Below are 17489 nucleotides of genomic sequence, written 5' to 3'. Positions count from 1 at the left end.
ATTCTGTATCTTGTAATGGAAGGCATCGGGTAACTGAGCAAAGACGCTGAAAAGGTGAGTTAGTGGAAATCAAAAGATCATACCAAACGGTTTGGTAGATTGTGTTACAAGCCTGATGATTCACTGGCTCTGATGGATGAGCCATGTGTGCTAAAGGCAAGGCTATAGCAAGACATCTTGACATAAGATCTGCTCTCATTCCTCTGCTCCTTTCCTCCAGCCCCCCTGAAGCTGCTCCGCTCTGCATCCTGCCCTCACCGTGCCTCCACAACACCCAGCGACTCGAGCTCATTTCTGGTACGTAAAAAGCGCACGTAAGCCCGCACTTTAAGTATGCAATCGCTCTGCACAGCTCGGAGCCGGGGGTCGCTCTCGGTCTCCCCGCGGAGCAGCAGCCGCGCCTCTCCGGCCGGGGCGGCACCGCGGAGCATGCGCAGAGGCCGCTTCACCCCTTCCGGCAGCGCAGCGGAGCGGGGCAACATGGCCGCCGCCGCGCCCGACGCCCGCTGGGCCAGAGCCGCCGCCGTAGCGGCGTTGCTCCTGGGGTGCTGCGGCGCGGTGCTCGCCAGCGGCATCCAGGTACGAGGGCTGGAAGGAGAGCGGTGGTGGGGACAGAGGGCGAGCGGCGCCGCAGACTCCGTTCTGCTACCTGGGCGCTGCTTTCTTCCTTCATCCTGCCGCGAGCCCGGACTGCCCCTGGTGGGGTGGAGCCCCGCCTCGCTCCGCCCCAGCGCGGCTGCGGTGCCGTGGCCTCGGGGGTGGGGTGTGGTGCAGGAGCGAGAGCACGTGCGGCTTGCTTAGGGAGCGAGAAGAGTTGTTAAAAAACCCTCCTTTCTTTTAATACGTTCGCTGCCTCCTGAAATGCAGTTTTTCTGTGGTCATGCAGTATAACTTTCAGTTGCGCAGGCTCTCTTTGCCTTTCTGGACATTTGCAAAGCCGTGTGTGAATAAAGAGTTCCCTCGGCCTTCATGCTGTAGTTCTGCCTGCTGTGAGCGAGTCTGCGGGCCACATCGCCTGCTGCGTTGATTTCTTATATCAGTAATGTGCTTTTTGCACGGTGCACTCATTGCTCCTGGAGCCCCGGTCCCGCTCGGTGTCCTGATGCTTGCAGTCTGCAAAGCCTGCGGGGAGCCGAGATTGATTGAGGTAGTGGACTGCTGTTGTCCTGGCTCCTTGTTTCTAAACATGGGGCATAAAGTATAGGTTGACTTCTCTGCTAGAAACAAGACTAAAGACTTTTTCTGAAGAAACAAAAGGAACAATAAAATAGAACTTCACCCAAGCTCCTTATCTCACTAAGAAAGAAATTGTAAGTCAGTAAATTAGTGTATTTTGTTCTTGGAGCATACTGTGGTATAGACATGGGTAGGCTTTCCTTGTTAACTAAGCTGAAAGTGACTAATGGATCTTCTTGTTGTTTAGCAAGTTTCACGGAAACTTTAGTTACGGTTATCGTGGGTAGAATGTGTGATGTGGGATAAGAAAAATCTCTGGCTTTGAAGCTTTGGTAAATTTTATTTTAGGTATGCTAAGTCCAGGAAATCAAATATGCTTTGTTTTGTGGAAACAAAAATAGAAATGATCGTTTGTTTCTTTCTGCTGAAAAACATGCAATATTGTCTCCATCTCTCAGGATCAAGCAGAACAGTTCTTCAAAAGCGGCCATACAAATAACTGGGCAGTTTTGGTAAGTGTAGTTCTGGCAAATTCTACAAAAAAAGGTTTTCAGTTTTTCATAATGTACTGTATTTGCAACAGTTGTGCAGTAATTCTGTTCATTTGAAAGAAAAGGAATGGAAGGATAAAGACTTGGAAATAAATAAATTTGCAGTGATCCCTGAAAATCTATTAACTGTAATAAAATTATCTGTTCCGTGTAATTACACATCAAGCACTCAGAACATAGAGTTACATGGCAGATTTCATTAAAGTTCAACAGCATTAAAACAGTTAAATTATCACAATGCATATTGAATTAGCATGTAGTTACGATATCAGAGAGGTATGTCTCTTTGACCAGGAAGGTATAATTTGTTTTTGATTTGTGTATCCTTAGTCAATCTGTTAACTTGTGATAACGGGCTTAGAATGAAATAAATTGAGGAGAGATAATGTTTAAATCAACAGTTGTTAATTTTTTTTCTTTGCCATGAATCTTTTATTAACTTTGAATCATACTGCAGAATTGGTTCTTAATCACAGCTCAGGTCTTAATGACTAATTTGTTTCAGAACACTATCATGATTACTCGATAGCAGATGTTTGTTTTACAGATACTAAAATTTAGCAACATAAAATGAAAGTAAATAGTAATGAATTGAATTAGAAGGAATAATTTCTATAAAGTACAAACTAGAAGCTATTAAAACATCAAGTATTTCTTTTAATGCTATTAACAAATAAACATTTTTGTTAGAGTGCTTAAAAAAAAAGATGAAGTGGAATGTTCTGTCTCAATAACTATACTTTCTATTCTCAACAGATTCTCTGCAAATTATGCTTTTTTAAACAGTTCATGATTTGTCTTTGTAACAATTATTACAGATTTTTTAAGCGATAAAATAGGGAGGATTTGGCTGCCATCAATGGCTTCAAGCCTGGGCATGTTTTCTACTGTGTTGTGAGAGGTAATGGAGGGGATGATAAAAGTCACAGCTGTATTTGCTGGGGTCAGTTTTTGGAGCTGTGAGTCTTGCTGAAAGGCAAATGTACACGTGGGAGTTTTTGAAATTTGTAGCTGAATGGACTTGAAAATCTTTCCAGACTGAATTTGGATTTTAAGTTTCTTTAAGTATAGAAAAAAAGAGGTTAGAGGCACAAATTTGCTTAAAGATATTTCTATTTAATTTGGAATTGAGGAATTTAAACTGTCTGAAATGCTATGGTCATTCCTTCTTTTCTATTTTTCTGCTTTTAAAATCAGATCTTTTATAAAGCTTTTTTCTTCATCTGTCTGAAAGATTGGTAAAGCAAAAGGAATTTTTCTGCAAAAGAAAGTTGCTGTTGATGTACAACAAATGAAAAGTAGTGAACTTGATGTAAACACAAGGACAGTGATAAGGCCAGCAAGGAACTGCAGTTACCTCTGAAAATTTTGGAATCTCATTGGTTTGGAGCTTTTGAGGGCAGATTAAATAATATCTCACCTAGGGAATTGATCTCTTCCAACCTTAATGATGCTGTGAATGACTCATCCCCAACCCTTCACCTTGTTAATCTAACTGAACTCCTTTGAAATTTTTTGAGACTTTGTGTTCAGATTTTGGTTAGAGTTTATGTAGCTCTTTATTATGTTTGACTCCTTAAATGCAAAGTACTCTCATTGTATTTTCCCCAGTGTGGTTTCTGCATGAATTCACTTATGCATTTATGCAGTCGTGCTCCCAGAAGGGGTTTGCTATAGAGATGAAAACTCTTCCTTAGATTTTTCTTTTATTAGCTATGGAGACAGTAAGAGGAAATAGAATAGCTTATCTGCTCACTGTTCTTGCTGGTTTATTCCCTAAAATGGCTTTTTCTATACTTAGTTGGGTTTTATGTCAATTTTGTCATGAGCAAACACATAAAACGCTTTTTTTTTTTAAACATTTATTTTCCACATTTATTTCTTTGGTACAGCAAAGGTTTACATGTATATAGCTTACATCATGACTTTCTTGATGTTGCTGTTTTCTTTCTGATTTGTTACTTTGTTCAATACCTGTTATCAGTGTCTTCGGATGCATAAGCCAGGCCTCTTTGTATATTTTACACTACTTAATGTGGTGCTGTTTTTCCTCTTTCCTTAAAAATTCAAGGTATGTACGTCTCGATTCTGGTTTAATTACCGTCACGTGGCAAACACTCTTTCAGTATACAGAAGTGTCAAGAGATTGGGCATTCCTGACAGGTGAGGGGATCTTGGTGAATGCAGTTCCTTTCAAATGTGCTACTAAAGTCTTTCTGCTGTCTGAAGCAGTATGAAAATACATTTTTCTTCCCAGTTTAAGCTAACTTAGAAATAAACATTTATCACGGTTCTTAGGTGTGCTCTTCTGTGTTGGGGTTTGCTTGATTGTTTTGAAAGGATTTTTTCCTTGTTTTAAATGGAACTGTCTGGTGGTTTAAATTACTTGTCATCTAACAGAAGAATTCATTGGGAAAATGGTTTGTGCGTCTATGAATATAGGTTGCTCTGATTTGCTGATGCATGGGCACAATGATTCAGTTTGTAAGAGGAAAGTTCTGCTAGGATAAAACTAAACCTAAATGAGTTAAGGAATAGTTTTTGATTGCTGGAATCATTATGTGGTTTAAGTTTTACAGTATGGGAATAGCAGTAACATATATGATTGGATTACTTTAGTTTAACAGTTAAGCACCAAATTAACACCAAAATTGTTTGGCTGGATGTATGGACAGTGTGTTTTTTAAGAGTGCATATGGTGCATGTTTGTGCTCAACTGTCTGCATTTTATTCCAAATGAAGTAATTTACTTTGATTATTTTTGAGGATCTGTGCTTCAGTTATTTTGGGTAGCATTTATCTTTCTAGCGTGTGGAGCGTATCAGCACTTAATGAACAACAGAATTACTCTTAAAATACTCATGTAGACAAACAGGCGGTGACATAGTAAACAAACAGTGACCTCTTGGTGTTTCATGTATTGACCAAATCCTGACCGTGCCACATGCAGATGTCTGGCTGCATGCAGGTTGGTACAGTGTTCTAATAGTCCTTCAGGTGATAAGTTTTTTGTTTTTTTTTTAAATGTTACTGTGAATAAGACAAAATCTGTCAGCTGTCAACTCATATGTGTTCCGTAGAAGAATTTCCGGTTAGTGCTACTAACCATGCAGCACTGTATCAGGTGTAGTATAATAGTTTGAAGAATGTTTGCAAGCTCCTCAGATTTAATGAACAAAATGATTTTCATTATGTTTTTAATTGCTCTACTTGAAAGGGCACAGACAGGCTGGGATTTCTTCTGTGGAACTGCATGAAGTGATTTAGCCCTGTTCTGTCACCTAGGTCTATGCGAGTCTGTACCATAGAGTTGCTAGTGTTAACTGCATATTCAGCTTTGGCCTGAGTGAAACCTGTTGCTAGATAGCAGCTAGCTGCATTTCCCTCTGTGATAACTCTATCAGTGAGCGTGTTCAGAAGGAAATACCATGTAACTAAGCAAATCTTCACTTACAATGACAGGCATCTTCTTGATGTCGTAAGCTACTCTTTTAATCATGGGATAATTTTCTTGTAATTTCCTTTAGATTTATGTCTTCCTTGTATTTCACAGTCACATTGTCCTGATGCTGGCAGATGATATGGCATGTAATCCCAGGAATCCTAAACCAGCTACTGTGTTTAGTCATAAAAACATGGAGCTAAATGTCTATGGAGATGATGTAGAAGTGGATTACAGAAGCTATGAGGTAGCCATGCTTTAAATTATTGGATCTATGTTTTTATATCTTGCAAATGCTCAACACCTATGTGAAACTTTCAGTGTGCAAATGAAATGTGCTGTAGCTATTTATATTTCTGATCTTAAGCTTACGCTTTTATTAAAAAAAATACCAAATGCCATAACCTACTTTTTTTTGTAAAATAGTCACTATATAGAAATCTGTGTTCTACTGTCTTTTTATTTTTGTGTCATATTCTTTCAAATAGTTTACCAGGAGATCTTAAAGCAGACAAATAAATGATTTAATAGTGCTGAATAATTGCTGATGAAAGTTTCTAGGAGCATCTAAAGGCATACATAAGATGTGAAGCTTTGTATAAAGAGATGAAGATACTGTACCAAAATGGAAATGTGCTGGTTTTTTCTTATGTTCTTTCCTGAGTATGGATTTTTGCTAGCATTTGCTGCATGCGTCTGCATGGACAGCAAATGGAGTTTTATAGGAGGTTTTACAATCACCATCTTGATGATATCTGATCGTACAAAGACTTATGTAACTGAAATTGATCTTGTTTTTCCTCTCCTGAGTTGCAGAAGTAATTTAAACTTTTATTTTTCCATGGCAACACACAGAAATGTTGGAGCATTTTGTGAGCACGTGAGCAGCTTTGACAGAACAAAGGTATACACTGACAGGTTTTCAAATCAATGGAAAACATATTTAGAAATTAAAATGATAGCAGTCTTATTGGGTATAGTAGAACACCAGGCTGATATTAGTGAGATATAGTAAGAGATGCTGTGTAATTGTGAGCCTTACTGCAGTAAAAGTCTTGAACAAGAAGATGTCTGTTGATGCAGTTTATACCATACAGTATTGCATCTTACTGGGTACGCTGCATGTTGTATTGTTCCATTATATTTTTTTTAATGTAATCCAACCTAGAATTGTTGACCCATATTTTTATCTCTAAAAAATTACTTTATGCTTCTATTCTTAGGTTACTGTGGAAAATTTCTTGCGTGTGTTAACAGGAAGAATCCCACCAAGCACTCCCCGATCTAAACGTCTTCTTTCTGATGACAGAAGCAATATTCTAATATATATGACAGGTAATTAGAGTTTTGTGTATACACTTCTACTGACATTTATTGTTCAGTTGGATGGATCTGTATGAAAGCATGAATTCTCATGAGGAGCCCAAACAAAAAAAAAAAGGATTGACAAATGATTTTTTTCCTTAACATGTCATGCTAACAAAGAAAACCTTTAAGACTGTACTTATTAAATGTAGTTTCCAGTCTAAATTATATTTTTACTGTCCTTGTGCTGAAGTTTTATTGGAGCAAAGCAATTGTTTGTTTATTTTTTAAGAAAGGTGATCACCCAGACTAAATATCTTTCCTTAACGTACATACTTGCCTAATTGTATATTTTCTATTAGGCCATGGTGGGAATGGTTTCCTAAAATTTCAAGATTCTGAAGAAATCACAAATGTAGAACTTGCTGATGCCTTTGAACAAATGTGGCAGAAAAGAAGGTAATAAGAATGTATTATGTAGAGGTTAAGTACTGTATTTCATTAACATGCCTGAAATCTTACTGGTAGGCCTTACTAAACTTTCAACAGTGATGCTGTTTGCCATCCATAGAATTAGGTGAAAATTTACATTCAGAAAGAAGAGTTTTAAATTTCACTTTCAACTTCCTACTGTGAGAACTTCCCATATAATTGATTTGGCTGAACTTGCCATTTTAAAATCAATCAGTGCAAAGTCTTCTGTTCCTTAGGTTGGTAGTAGCTATCCTGGTGACTAGAAAGCAAAGTTCCTATATTTCAATCTGAAGAAAATTGAGTAAGAGGGCTGTTTTGTTTCTTTTAGGTACAATGAATTGTTGTTTATCATTGATACTTGTCAAGGAGCATCCATGTATGAACGATTTTATTCACCTAATATAATTGCCTTGGCTAGCAGCCAAGTAGGAGAAGATTCGTTATCAGTAAGTACATTTTTGTGGTCCTGAAGATGATTTTCAGAATATCTGAGTGAGTTAACAGTACAGCCATTGCTGCTTTTTTTTTTTAATAACTAAAATTTTCTTTCTAATTGTGTACTATATAATGTGTTTTGTTATAAAGTGCAGCTTTGACAAAAATGTAAGGTGTATCTTCCTGCTTTTGTGGGCTGTCACAAAGAAACAGGCTAATATGTTTTATTTTTTGATGTTTCCTATCACAGGAATAATAGCAAATGTCATTTCATAGTATATTTTATACATGTAAAATAACAGAAAATTATAATTGACAATGCAAAAGGTATTTTACATGTAAGGAAGATGATGACTCTCCTCTTCCTTTGTCTACATGTTGATTTTTAGCTCTGCCTATCAACACTAGCTTTTATTTGTGTCTCTTCGACTGACATTATCTTGCTCAGTTCCAGTTCAGTTCTAAAAAGTTTCCAAGGACTTGGAAAGGTTTACAGAAATTCTGAGGACCCACATGTCCAGTGAAAAGGAAGAGGCAAATCATCTTTAGCTAATTGCTGATAGTTAAAAGTGGTGATAGAATTCTGTGCTTCCTGGTTAATTTATATGTTACCTAGATTGGGCAAAAATCTTATGGAAAGACTGATGAGAGATCTGAGAGGGGAATATTCAGTCTTGTGTTTCTTACACTTGGTATATGGAAAAAAAAACAAATCAATACTTATACCCCATTGACATTACAGAAAGAATGATAGGAAAGAGATCCAAGCCAAACTGAAAATAAGTTCTCTTTCTCAGCTCTGTTTTCCAAGCCCTAGGAAGCTGGGGATGGTACATAAATTCACTGGACTTCTAAGAAGGGAATTCCCAGCTTATTGTCTAGATGTAGTCTAGAAAAATGAAAATGATCCATATATTACATAGTTCACCACCAGAATATTTCTTCATGAGTAGTAATTTGCTTTGTGTAATTTTCCTAGGAACAAATAACACATTATGCTTAACTTTTGTAAGATGCTATTATATGCTGTTCCCTTCTCTAAATTCTGAGTTCTGTTCTGCAAATGCCCTGTAACTGTTTCATATTATTTTGTAGCATCAACCTGATCTTGGGATTGGTGTTCATCTTATGGACAGATACACTTTTTACATGCTGGAATTCTTGGAAGAAGTTCATCCAGCCAGTCAGACAAATATGAATGACCTTGTAAGTAGAATCTCAATGCTCAGCAATTTATTTTTTCATGGTGTTCTCCAAATGCTTTCTGTACAACTACTGTTTGTCTTAGAAGTAGCTTTGTGGGGAGGGCCTTTCTGCCATTATTAAGCAAAACAGTAGTGTAACATTTAGAGGATTGTCCTTTGTGTGAAAGTGGCTTTCTGGCTACAGAAAAAAGTTAACCAAAACTAGCCATTAAAAAAAAATCATTGAAAAATAAATAAAATTTGTTAAATATTTAAATAAAATGATTGTGCATAAAAAAAATAGTTGGAAACTTCTGAAATATGTAAAATCAACTTAATGGATAACAGGCACTTTGTGGATATGGAAAGGCAACCATTGGTAGAATTTTGCAAAGTTGATTAAACAGTTAAAATTCTATTTGTGCACTCACAAATGCCTATAGAGGCTGATTTCTCCACTTAGCTTCCAGACCAAGAGATGTCAAAATCTGTCTGTGTTTGGAGTATATTATATCTTAGGTGAGTACTGAATGAAGCTTTCAGTTAAGAAGCAGTGAAAAAAAAACAACCAAGATAATCTAAGGTAAAATGTCTGCAAACGCCCTTGTAACAGTTAGATATATGCACTGATAAAATTGCATAATGCTAATTTTGCTATAGTTATATGTTCTGCTGTGTTGCCTTGTAGCTGTGAATCCTGATGCCATGACTGTATCAATGATCTGGGCGCACCACTGACTGTGCACACTATGTTTGATTCATTTGTGTAAATGGAGCATCTACTCCTTTGTCTACAGAGGCTTGTCCTAGGCTGGTTGTCAAATCTGTAGTAGAATTCAGTCTAAACAGCTCCCACTTAACAGATTTTATGTTGATACAGAATTGATTCAGTGACTAAGATTCATAATTCCTTTACTGGAATGAGAATGAAACTGGCTTGTAATTTAGTACCTGTCTGATCACAAAATACAAAAAACCTTAAAATCAATCTTGTTAAAGAAGAATATGCAAGTTTTTTATTGACAGCACTTCTGCTTCTACCTTGTTCATTCAAACAGCATTCTAGAATTCTGTTTTGTAAACTAGAAAATGAATTGACATTAAATAGAAAAATATACTAGATATTAGTTCAGGTATTGTCAACAGTACAGAAAATGTAGTAGGTGGTCAAGTAGCTTACATTTTGGGCTCTTTTGAGAAGATATCTAAACACTCTGCTTTGCATTTTTGTTTTATGTTGTATGCCGAGTAAGTAGGAAGACCCATGGAAACTTACACAGATAAATTACTTACATCTTGTAAGACATCACAGCACAAATCTCTTATTGCTGCTCTGGGAAGGGGAGGGAATAGAACCAATTATGTGAGACGGCTTGAAAAAGTACTGAATCATGATATACATATATTTCAGCAATTGTGTTATAGGATTCATATAGGTATATTTGGCACTGGAATACAATGTTAGTATTGTTCTGGGTTAAGAAAAAAGAGCTAATGCTTATGCAAGCCTGATTTTTAAAACTGACACTTGGGAAGTCTGGGCAATATGTTAAGTGGCTCACTAACGAGTTCACTCATAGCCGAAATGTAGTTGTTGACCAGCCTTCTGTGTCTGATGTCTACTCTTTCAGAAGAAAGTATTTATTACATGGTGTCCATCATATCACCTATGTAATTTTCTCCAGCCACTCTTTAAAAAGCTTCACTTCACATCCGCCTAAGGTTTGGATATCACATTCCTGTAAAGAATGAGGCATCTTTCCTCCACCTACTTCCCACCTGCTCCATCTGTGTTGCTAAGGGGATAGCAAAAAGCTGTGCAAATGACTGAATTTCAGTTTGACTGCAATTCCAAAAAAGTAAAAAGTAATGTGCCACACATTCATACTTTCAAAATCAGATTCACGTATGTTCTATATGAGACCTGATTTGTCATAAAATAACTTCAAAATATGGCAAGAAAATTTCAAGATAACAGAGTTTCCATTTGTGGAAATCAGATGGTTTTATTTAATTAGTATCTTAATTAAAAAGTTTGGAAACAGCAGCGCATCAAGAAACGTGTTTCATTTAGCCAGTTTCTTGCTTTTTGTTTTTTTTTCTCCTTTAAAGACCTTAGTTATCAAAGTGCTAGTCTGTAATTGCTTTGCAGTCCTTTTTTCACATAGGTAATGGGTAGTTGGATTGTTAATACTGGAATCCTCTTTTTCTCAGTGCCATTACACATTTTTGTTCCAAAATTGTCTCAAAATTGTCCTATGGTAGTAAACTGTTGTGGGACAGGTTGCAAACACTTGAATTGTAGTATCTGTTTCACACTTTCAGAGCTGATGGAGTTGTTTTGCAATATGTACATGTATTCTAAGAGCTTAGAAGAGAGACCTTCATATTACACTTAGTGTGACCAATTATATCATCTCAGCACAAAGCAGCTTTGAGTAAAAAATGAACCCAAAATAGGGACAGTAATGGCAGAGTTACTGAGTCAGAGTCACTAAGCTCTGCTGACTGTGCTTTGCTAATTAATCTGTACAGCTTTTCTTCTGCTTACTGAGTGATATTTTTGCAATGATATGTGATCTATTTTTTTCCATCTTGTATTATAAAATGTTATTTTTCTTTTCCTATCAAAAACTGTATCTAAATACATTTTTCTAATTGTAGACAGGTATTTTTCCCTTTTTTCAGGGATGCTCGGTATTAAATAATGCTGGAGCCATTAGTTCTGTCCTCTGTGTTAATGTTAATATATTTAATATGCATTATAATTAATTTCACTTAGCAAGAGTTTAAAAAGAAAATGTATGTAAGTTGAATAAATTAGAACCCCAGGATATCTGCTTTCAGTTCTTTCTCTATTAACAAATACTGTATTTCAACAAGGAGTGTTGGTTATCTTCTGAATGTTCATATGTGATCTGGAACTCTACCACCCAGGAAGACAAATTTGGTGTTTAGCTGTATTTGGGTTTTGACTGCCACAGAGAACAGAAGCACATTGCAGGGTGCTGGTGTGCTTTGGAATTCATGCTTTCTAATAGGTTTTTAAGGAGTAGTCAATCATGTATAGAAAATCTATGAGGGACACCATATGTTTTATGTAATGATATTTTAAGCTTTTTTCCATTCTGGAAAATAGCATGGAAGGTAACAGCTTTTCTGCATCAAAATGACAGCTCTGATTTATTTGAGTGACTTTTTTTTACAAAATTGTTGTAGTTTAGGTGAGAGAACTGCCATCTGTGTCTGTTTCTTACTGTCCAAAAGAAGTTTACATTTGAAATACATCAAGGTAGATTATGAGACGCAATGATAAATACACTAGCTTTGATCTGAAATGTGCTTGCTTTTCAAGTAGGTTGAATACTTTACTTTCAAATTATAAACTTACAGATCATTGTTTTACTGCACTGATTTATACCTTTAATAATATTTTTTTTTCCTTCGGTTTTTTGTTTGTTTTAAAATGCCATGAGCTTTTTATCATCCTGTAGTGCTTTCTTGAGAGTTGTAAAAGGCAGGTGGAAGAAATGCAAGCAGTTCCAGGTGCAGGAACAATTGCTGAGACTGGTGCTGTCCTCCTTCAAGAGTTAAGGGATGGTAACTGTGTGAGAAATAAGTGGCTGAAAAGCACTAAACTTCCAACAAGCTATTTAGTGTGTCCATGGAGTTAAACTTAAATAAATGATTAAATCATCTGATATAATATCCTGCATGCTCTTGGCATGCTCTTGTTAACAGCCTATTGTAATTCTACTTAGAAATGTGGTGTTTTGTTCTTCTTTTTTTTTTTTGGCCCAGAAATGCATTCAGTTTGTTTGTGAAAGCGTAGAATTAATCCACTGAAAGTTTATTTTAATGGTCAGACAGCTTTACAGGTAAACCTGTGCTTGTAATTTTTTTGCAGAGATGGGCATGTGATGAGATTCACTTTGCCCATGAGGACGGGGCTGTTATGCAGTGTCATGCAGTCTGTACGTGTGATATTCTCCCAGCTGAGTCCAGTAACTGAAGGCTCTGAGGAACACTGATTAGATCCCTTCTCTGTACATGTTTACTGCAATGATTTTGCAGATCTCACTCTTAAACTGCATTTGTTGAGAGCAAGAAAGATGTTTCTGAAGTCTGTGTTTTAGGAAGGAAATGGAAGTATTTGCTGTGACCAGCAAGGCAAAAGTTCAGTGGGCCCTCAGATAAAAAGAGCACTGGGCTTATGTTCCTTTAGGAGCTAACATAAAGCAGAATTGCGAAGCAGCTCTTTCTTTGATGTCTTTGAAGCTATTTGCAGTGGTTGCCTATGATCAATAAACTTTTGACTTGCTGTTGGGAGTCTGTTTGGGGCTGATAGAAGGCAGCTGCATTGAAAGGTCATTCATAATTTGTTGAGTCATTCGTTCTCATCATATATTCTTATACTGGTGTTAACAGTACAAGAATGTAAAAGCAATGTAGTTCTTAAAGTGTTTTGTAGCCTTTCTAGCTATTACCCTGACCTAAAAATATAGCTGCAGCAAAGATTAATGTATCTAATAGAGGGATCAAAATAAATATTTAACTTATGTAGCTTACTTTGGAGACAGGTTTTATGTTTGTGCCCTTACTTCAAGTTGGAGAAAATGTATTGTCTTTTGATGAAACCAAGAAATGAATGTTTATGTGCGCTGGCAAGTGTCTTCTATATGTACGGGAAGCATGATGCTGGTCAGTCCGGTTCATTTCCACTTCACATGGAGGATAGCAAAGATCTTGTTCAGGAGATGTTGATACTCTGCAAACAAGATAAGTGGGAATTACTGAAAAACAGTTCAGCGGATCTGTGTGCGTGTATCCATCGTTTAGGGTAAAGGTTAATGTGAGCTGAAGCCTCCCTGGATTTACAAGCTTAGACTGTAAGACCAGGTATAAAAGAGAAGTTGTAGTAGGTGCAGAAGGGAGGAACAGTGAGACAGAATCTGTAGTGGGACCAAGTACATTGCTTTCCCTCTGAGAAACTTTTTAAGAAAAGGGTTCTGCTGTCCTAAAAAAAAAAAACTACCATACAAACTTGTCTATTTTGTGCTGGGCTGTGCAAAGAATTTCTGCTAGGAGGTATGGAACTGAAACTCGCAGGTTTTATCTGTCAGCATCTGTTGTAATTGAGGCTGCATCTGCGCTGAGCTAACTAGGACCTGTGATTCTGCCCTGAGAATGCAACCAGCTGACTCATGACAGAATCAGGTGTATAAGATTTATATCATGTAACCAGTGGACCTGTTTATGAAAATCACTTGGAAGATGTCATTTCAGGAAGGTAAGTGTACTTGGTAATCCCGTGCATGAATGTGCTAAGTATTCTTTGTTGCTAGAACACACAAGGTTGCATAACAAACTGTTACCACACAGCCTGCAGGCTGTTGGAGAGGCAGTTGAGTGTGCAGCAACGTTTGGTCAAGAAGCTGCTCAAGGTGCTGTCGACCTTTCATCTGTGTCTTAGAGGGTTGCTTGTCTCTGCCTGTGTTTGGCGGGGTTGTGTGTTTAGTTACAAAATGCCTTCTGTGGACTGAGACACAAACTCAGCTTTCCCAGCTCAGAGGCCAGGAAGTGGGGCCCTGATTGACTTTCACAGCTATGCAATTTGAAGTCGTGTAATGTTACTAATTAAACTACAAGCTATGTAATCTAGGAGGTACCCTGGAATAAGGAATCTGTCTGGATGGAAAATGCTAAAGACTTGTGTGGGCAGTGTAGTAGGACCTGTGCAGAAACCCCCGATCCAAAATTTTCCATCCAAAATCCACTGGTTTTGCCTTGAGTAACTTCTGGATTTGTAACAGTTCTACTGCTTAATAAGCATGCTACTTAGTCAGATATTTTAAGTATTACAACTAATGTGTTGTCGTTGTATCTACTTTATTCAGTATAAAGATACATTTGCAGAAAATGAGTCCATCTAAACTAGTTTAATTTGTTAGTGTTGGTTTTGCTTTCCCACTGTTGGAATTTGTGCTGGAGGTAGTGGAACGGATAGGTACATAAAATTAATAGAAAAGTAGATAGCTAATTTGTAGGTGTTACAGGCATGTCTGTGTGAATTTAATGTGCATAGTACACCTTTGATATTTTAAGGTCCTCATTGAGTATTAATTCATAGGCTGTAAACCAGAAATAAGGATAAGGATTTTTTTTTTTCTGATTAAAATTTAAATTCTTGATTCAATTTTAAAACCTTCACAGCTAGCTACTTGTCATGGCTTGTGAAACTTGCCTGCCTCCCTTTGGTAAGCATGAAGAATTTATACCACCTTTTGCTTTTTGGAAGATACAGCAGTGTTGGTGCTTCTGTATTCAGAAATGCATTTTCACATTTAATCGGTCAGTTGCAGTTGGCTTTCACAAAAACATTTCTTTGCTCATACTGATAGCTGAGGATTAAGGTTTTCTGTTTATGCTTTTTAATAATTTTTATTATTTTTTATTTGTAATTTTTAATAATGCTTTTTATTTCAGTCCCTTTTCTTTGGCTGTGGAGCTCGTATGAAAATTAAGGGTACTACCAAAATTTATGTATGGTATTTGTCTTAATTTTATGATCATTTCACTTTGAAAAGTACTCGTAGAAATTGTTGATCAATGTGGGACATGATATGACTTTCCATATTTGTTTCCAGTTTCAGGTCTGTCCAAAAAGTTTGTGTGTTTCAACTCCTGGGCATCGAACTGATCTCTTCCAGCGAGACCCTCAAAATGTTCTGATAACAGACTTCTTTGGCAGCGTAAGAAAAGTGGAAATTACTACAGAGACAATTGCTTTGGACCGTAATTTAGCTGGCTTTGAAAGCGAGTGAGTAGTCATTATCTATTATATTTAGTATATTATTTAGCTTTGTTCAGCAGAAACAAAACTGCCTTATAACTGTCAACGGAAGAAGAACTTTGTTTTCTGTGAAAGGACCAAGGAGTCAGTATGGACTGTTAATATTGATAAAATGGAGATTTGTCAGTGGAGAGCATTCTGTTTAAAAAAAATTCCCACTCCTTCCTTCCATCTTCCAAGTAAATACTTCTAAAGACCAAGGTGTGGCTATCATCGTCAACAGCAAAGAAGGTAGTCTAAAATTTTCTTTCTTCTTTGATAGTTTAATGTGCAGAGACATTTTAATTTTTATTTTTATAGTAGTTTACTCCTTCCAATAAGCTCTGAGTTCAAAGCATGGGTTGTTTCATTAATGTTTTCTTAATAAATGCTCTGTTTCTATTCTGCAAATTCTCTGCCTTTTGGCTTTAACTTTCCAGAGAATTTCAGTTGCAGAGATGTAATGATTTACCTGAATAACACTGCTGGTGCAAATTTGCTGGTAAAGTTAGTAGGGATTCTATTTCTTTGTGGATGAAGAAGGAGTTACAAACTCCTTTGTATTTTTGGTATTCTGTTGCCACCTATTGGAAACATGTAAAGGAAGATGTGCTTGTACAGCAGTTTATTTGGCGTTGTACTGCCATTTCTGATGCATTTTTTAGCTTTCACCATACTTTCCTCTAGGAGAGAAGAAAGAAAAAATTGTCAACTCTAACCAAGATTGTAAGATTTTTTTCAAACTCATAAATTTATGTGAATTAATATTAACTGTCACTCAGATAAATTGTTAGTGGATATCAAGTTCATTAATTTTAAAGATAATGCTAGCTCTGGCCCTTGTAATTAATACTATCCTACACTGAGTCCAGTGTATTTTATAATTTAGTTTCATATTGTGCTTTTAACTATATTGTGCATGGTAGTACTAACCATATACAAATTAAATAATTCTTTGCTTAATTCAGAACAATTTAATGAAGCTAGATTTTCTTTTGCCTCTGAAATAAAAAACAGTTTTTGCTAGGACACCATGTGGGATTCTAGTTTGTGGAAAATTTAAAGGAGAATCAGGTTTTAGACTTCTTAATTTCAGAGCTGCAAATTATATACCCTCTTTTTCAATTAAATGTAATAGTGAGATACATTTCTTGTTATGAAATCTTCTGGTTAAGGCTCTAATTAAATGTTATTTTGCTTTTAGAATACTAACAGTAAGTGAACTTTTTGTAAGCTTACTTTGTTACCTATGAGAATGCTGGATTATGAATTGTACAGGATGCTTTCTTGGACCACCTCAATACCTCATTTGCTGTTTTTTCCTATGCAGCTTTCAGAATGAGCTAGGATGTTTTGCTGTTAGGATGAAAGATCGTTGTTGTTTTTTTTTTTTCCTTCAATGTATAGTGAAGATACTATTTTCATTTTATTTTATATTGATGCCAAATTTTAAAATAATTTTTTAATGAATTTTCACCTTAATCCACAAAAACCAGAATTTAATAATCTTTCCAAACCAGTCATAAATAATCTTGTTTGTGCTTAATAGTGTTTCTAAAAGCCTTTGTGAAAGCAGAAAAGTCGCTTGCACAAAGAATGGAACTTGCACTCCTTTGGAATTTGCCTTAAAATAAACACACGTATTTGCCAGGAGGTGTCTGATACAGGAATCAGAAATCTATTCCCCCTAATACAAATGTTGATGTGTTACGCAGGTCACTGTAAATCTGTGCTCGCTGCTCTTTTTCTGAGAAAATCTGTGCAGAATTTTGAATCTTTTCCTTGTTCTGAATTGTATTTGCGTCATTTTTGTTTAAAAGATATTTTGCAGTGTTATTTTATTTTTAACATTTAATATGTTCTCTTTTGTTCCTTCTTTTTTGAATCATTTTCAAGCTTTTTCCTTCTGTTCTTACATATTGGTGGCAGTAGAGTGCTACAAAATATTTGTGTTAGGGAGAAAAACGGGAACGAAGTAGGGACCCCAGCTTTGATCTGGTCATTAGTGAGTGTTAGATTGGAATTGTTTTTGTTATGAAGTTGCAAGGATCAACGTGTGCAGCTAAGCATGTTGCTTGAAACACAACAAC

At 36.5% G+C, this 17489-nt stretch overlaps 1 protein-coding gene across 3 annotated transcripts in view; it reads left to right on the top strand.

Annotated features, from left to right (window-relative positions):
• The first annotated feature begins 414 nt into the window (after positions 1-414).
• The window catches only part of PIGK (phosphatidylinositol glycan anchor biosynthesis class K), a 64524-nt gene continuing 47449 nt past the window's right edge, over positions 415-17489 (top strand). For 2 of the 3 annotated variants that reach the window (XM_052666080.1, XM_052666082.1), the window contains exons 1-9: positions 415-579; positions 1635-1688; positions 3799-3890; positions 5281-5416; positions 6393-6504; positions 6837-6933; positions 7277-7394; positions 8479-8589; positions 15215-15387. In XM_052666080.1, the coding sequence (XP_052522040.1) occupies positions 430-579; positions 1635-1688; positions 3799-3890; positions 5281-5416; positions 6393-6504; positions 6837-6933; positions 7277-7394; positions 8479-8589; positions 15215-15387 (1043 nt within the window). In that variant the 5' untranslated portion in view covers positions 415-429. Of the gene's footprint in view, positions 580-1027; positions 1148-1634; positions 1689-3798; positions 3891-5280; positions 5417-6392; positions 6505-6836; positions 6934-7276; positions 7395-8478; positions 8590-15214; positions 15388-17489 lie in introns of those variants that run through there. The other variant, XM_052666081.1, reaches the window with a different exon arrangement.

This window comes from Tympanuchus pallidicinctus, unplaced genomic scaffold, assembly GCF_026119805.1.
Source record: "Tympanuchus pallidicinctus isolate F22 unplaced genomic scaffold, pur_lepc_1.0 scaffold7, whole genome shotgun sequence".
NCBI classification, from domain to species: Eukaryota; Metazoa; Chordata; class Aves; order Galliformes; family Phasianidae; genus Tympanuchus; species Tympanuchus pallidicinctus.
Note: the sequence above shows the minus strand (reverse complement) of the source record. Positions and strands in the feature narration are given on the sequence as shown.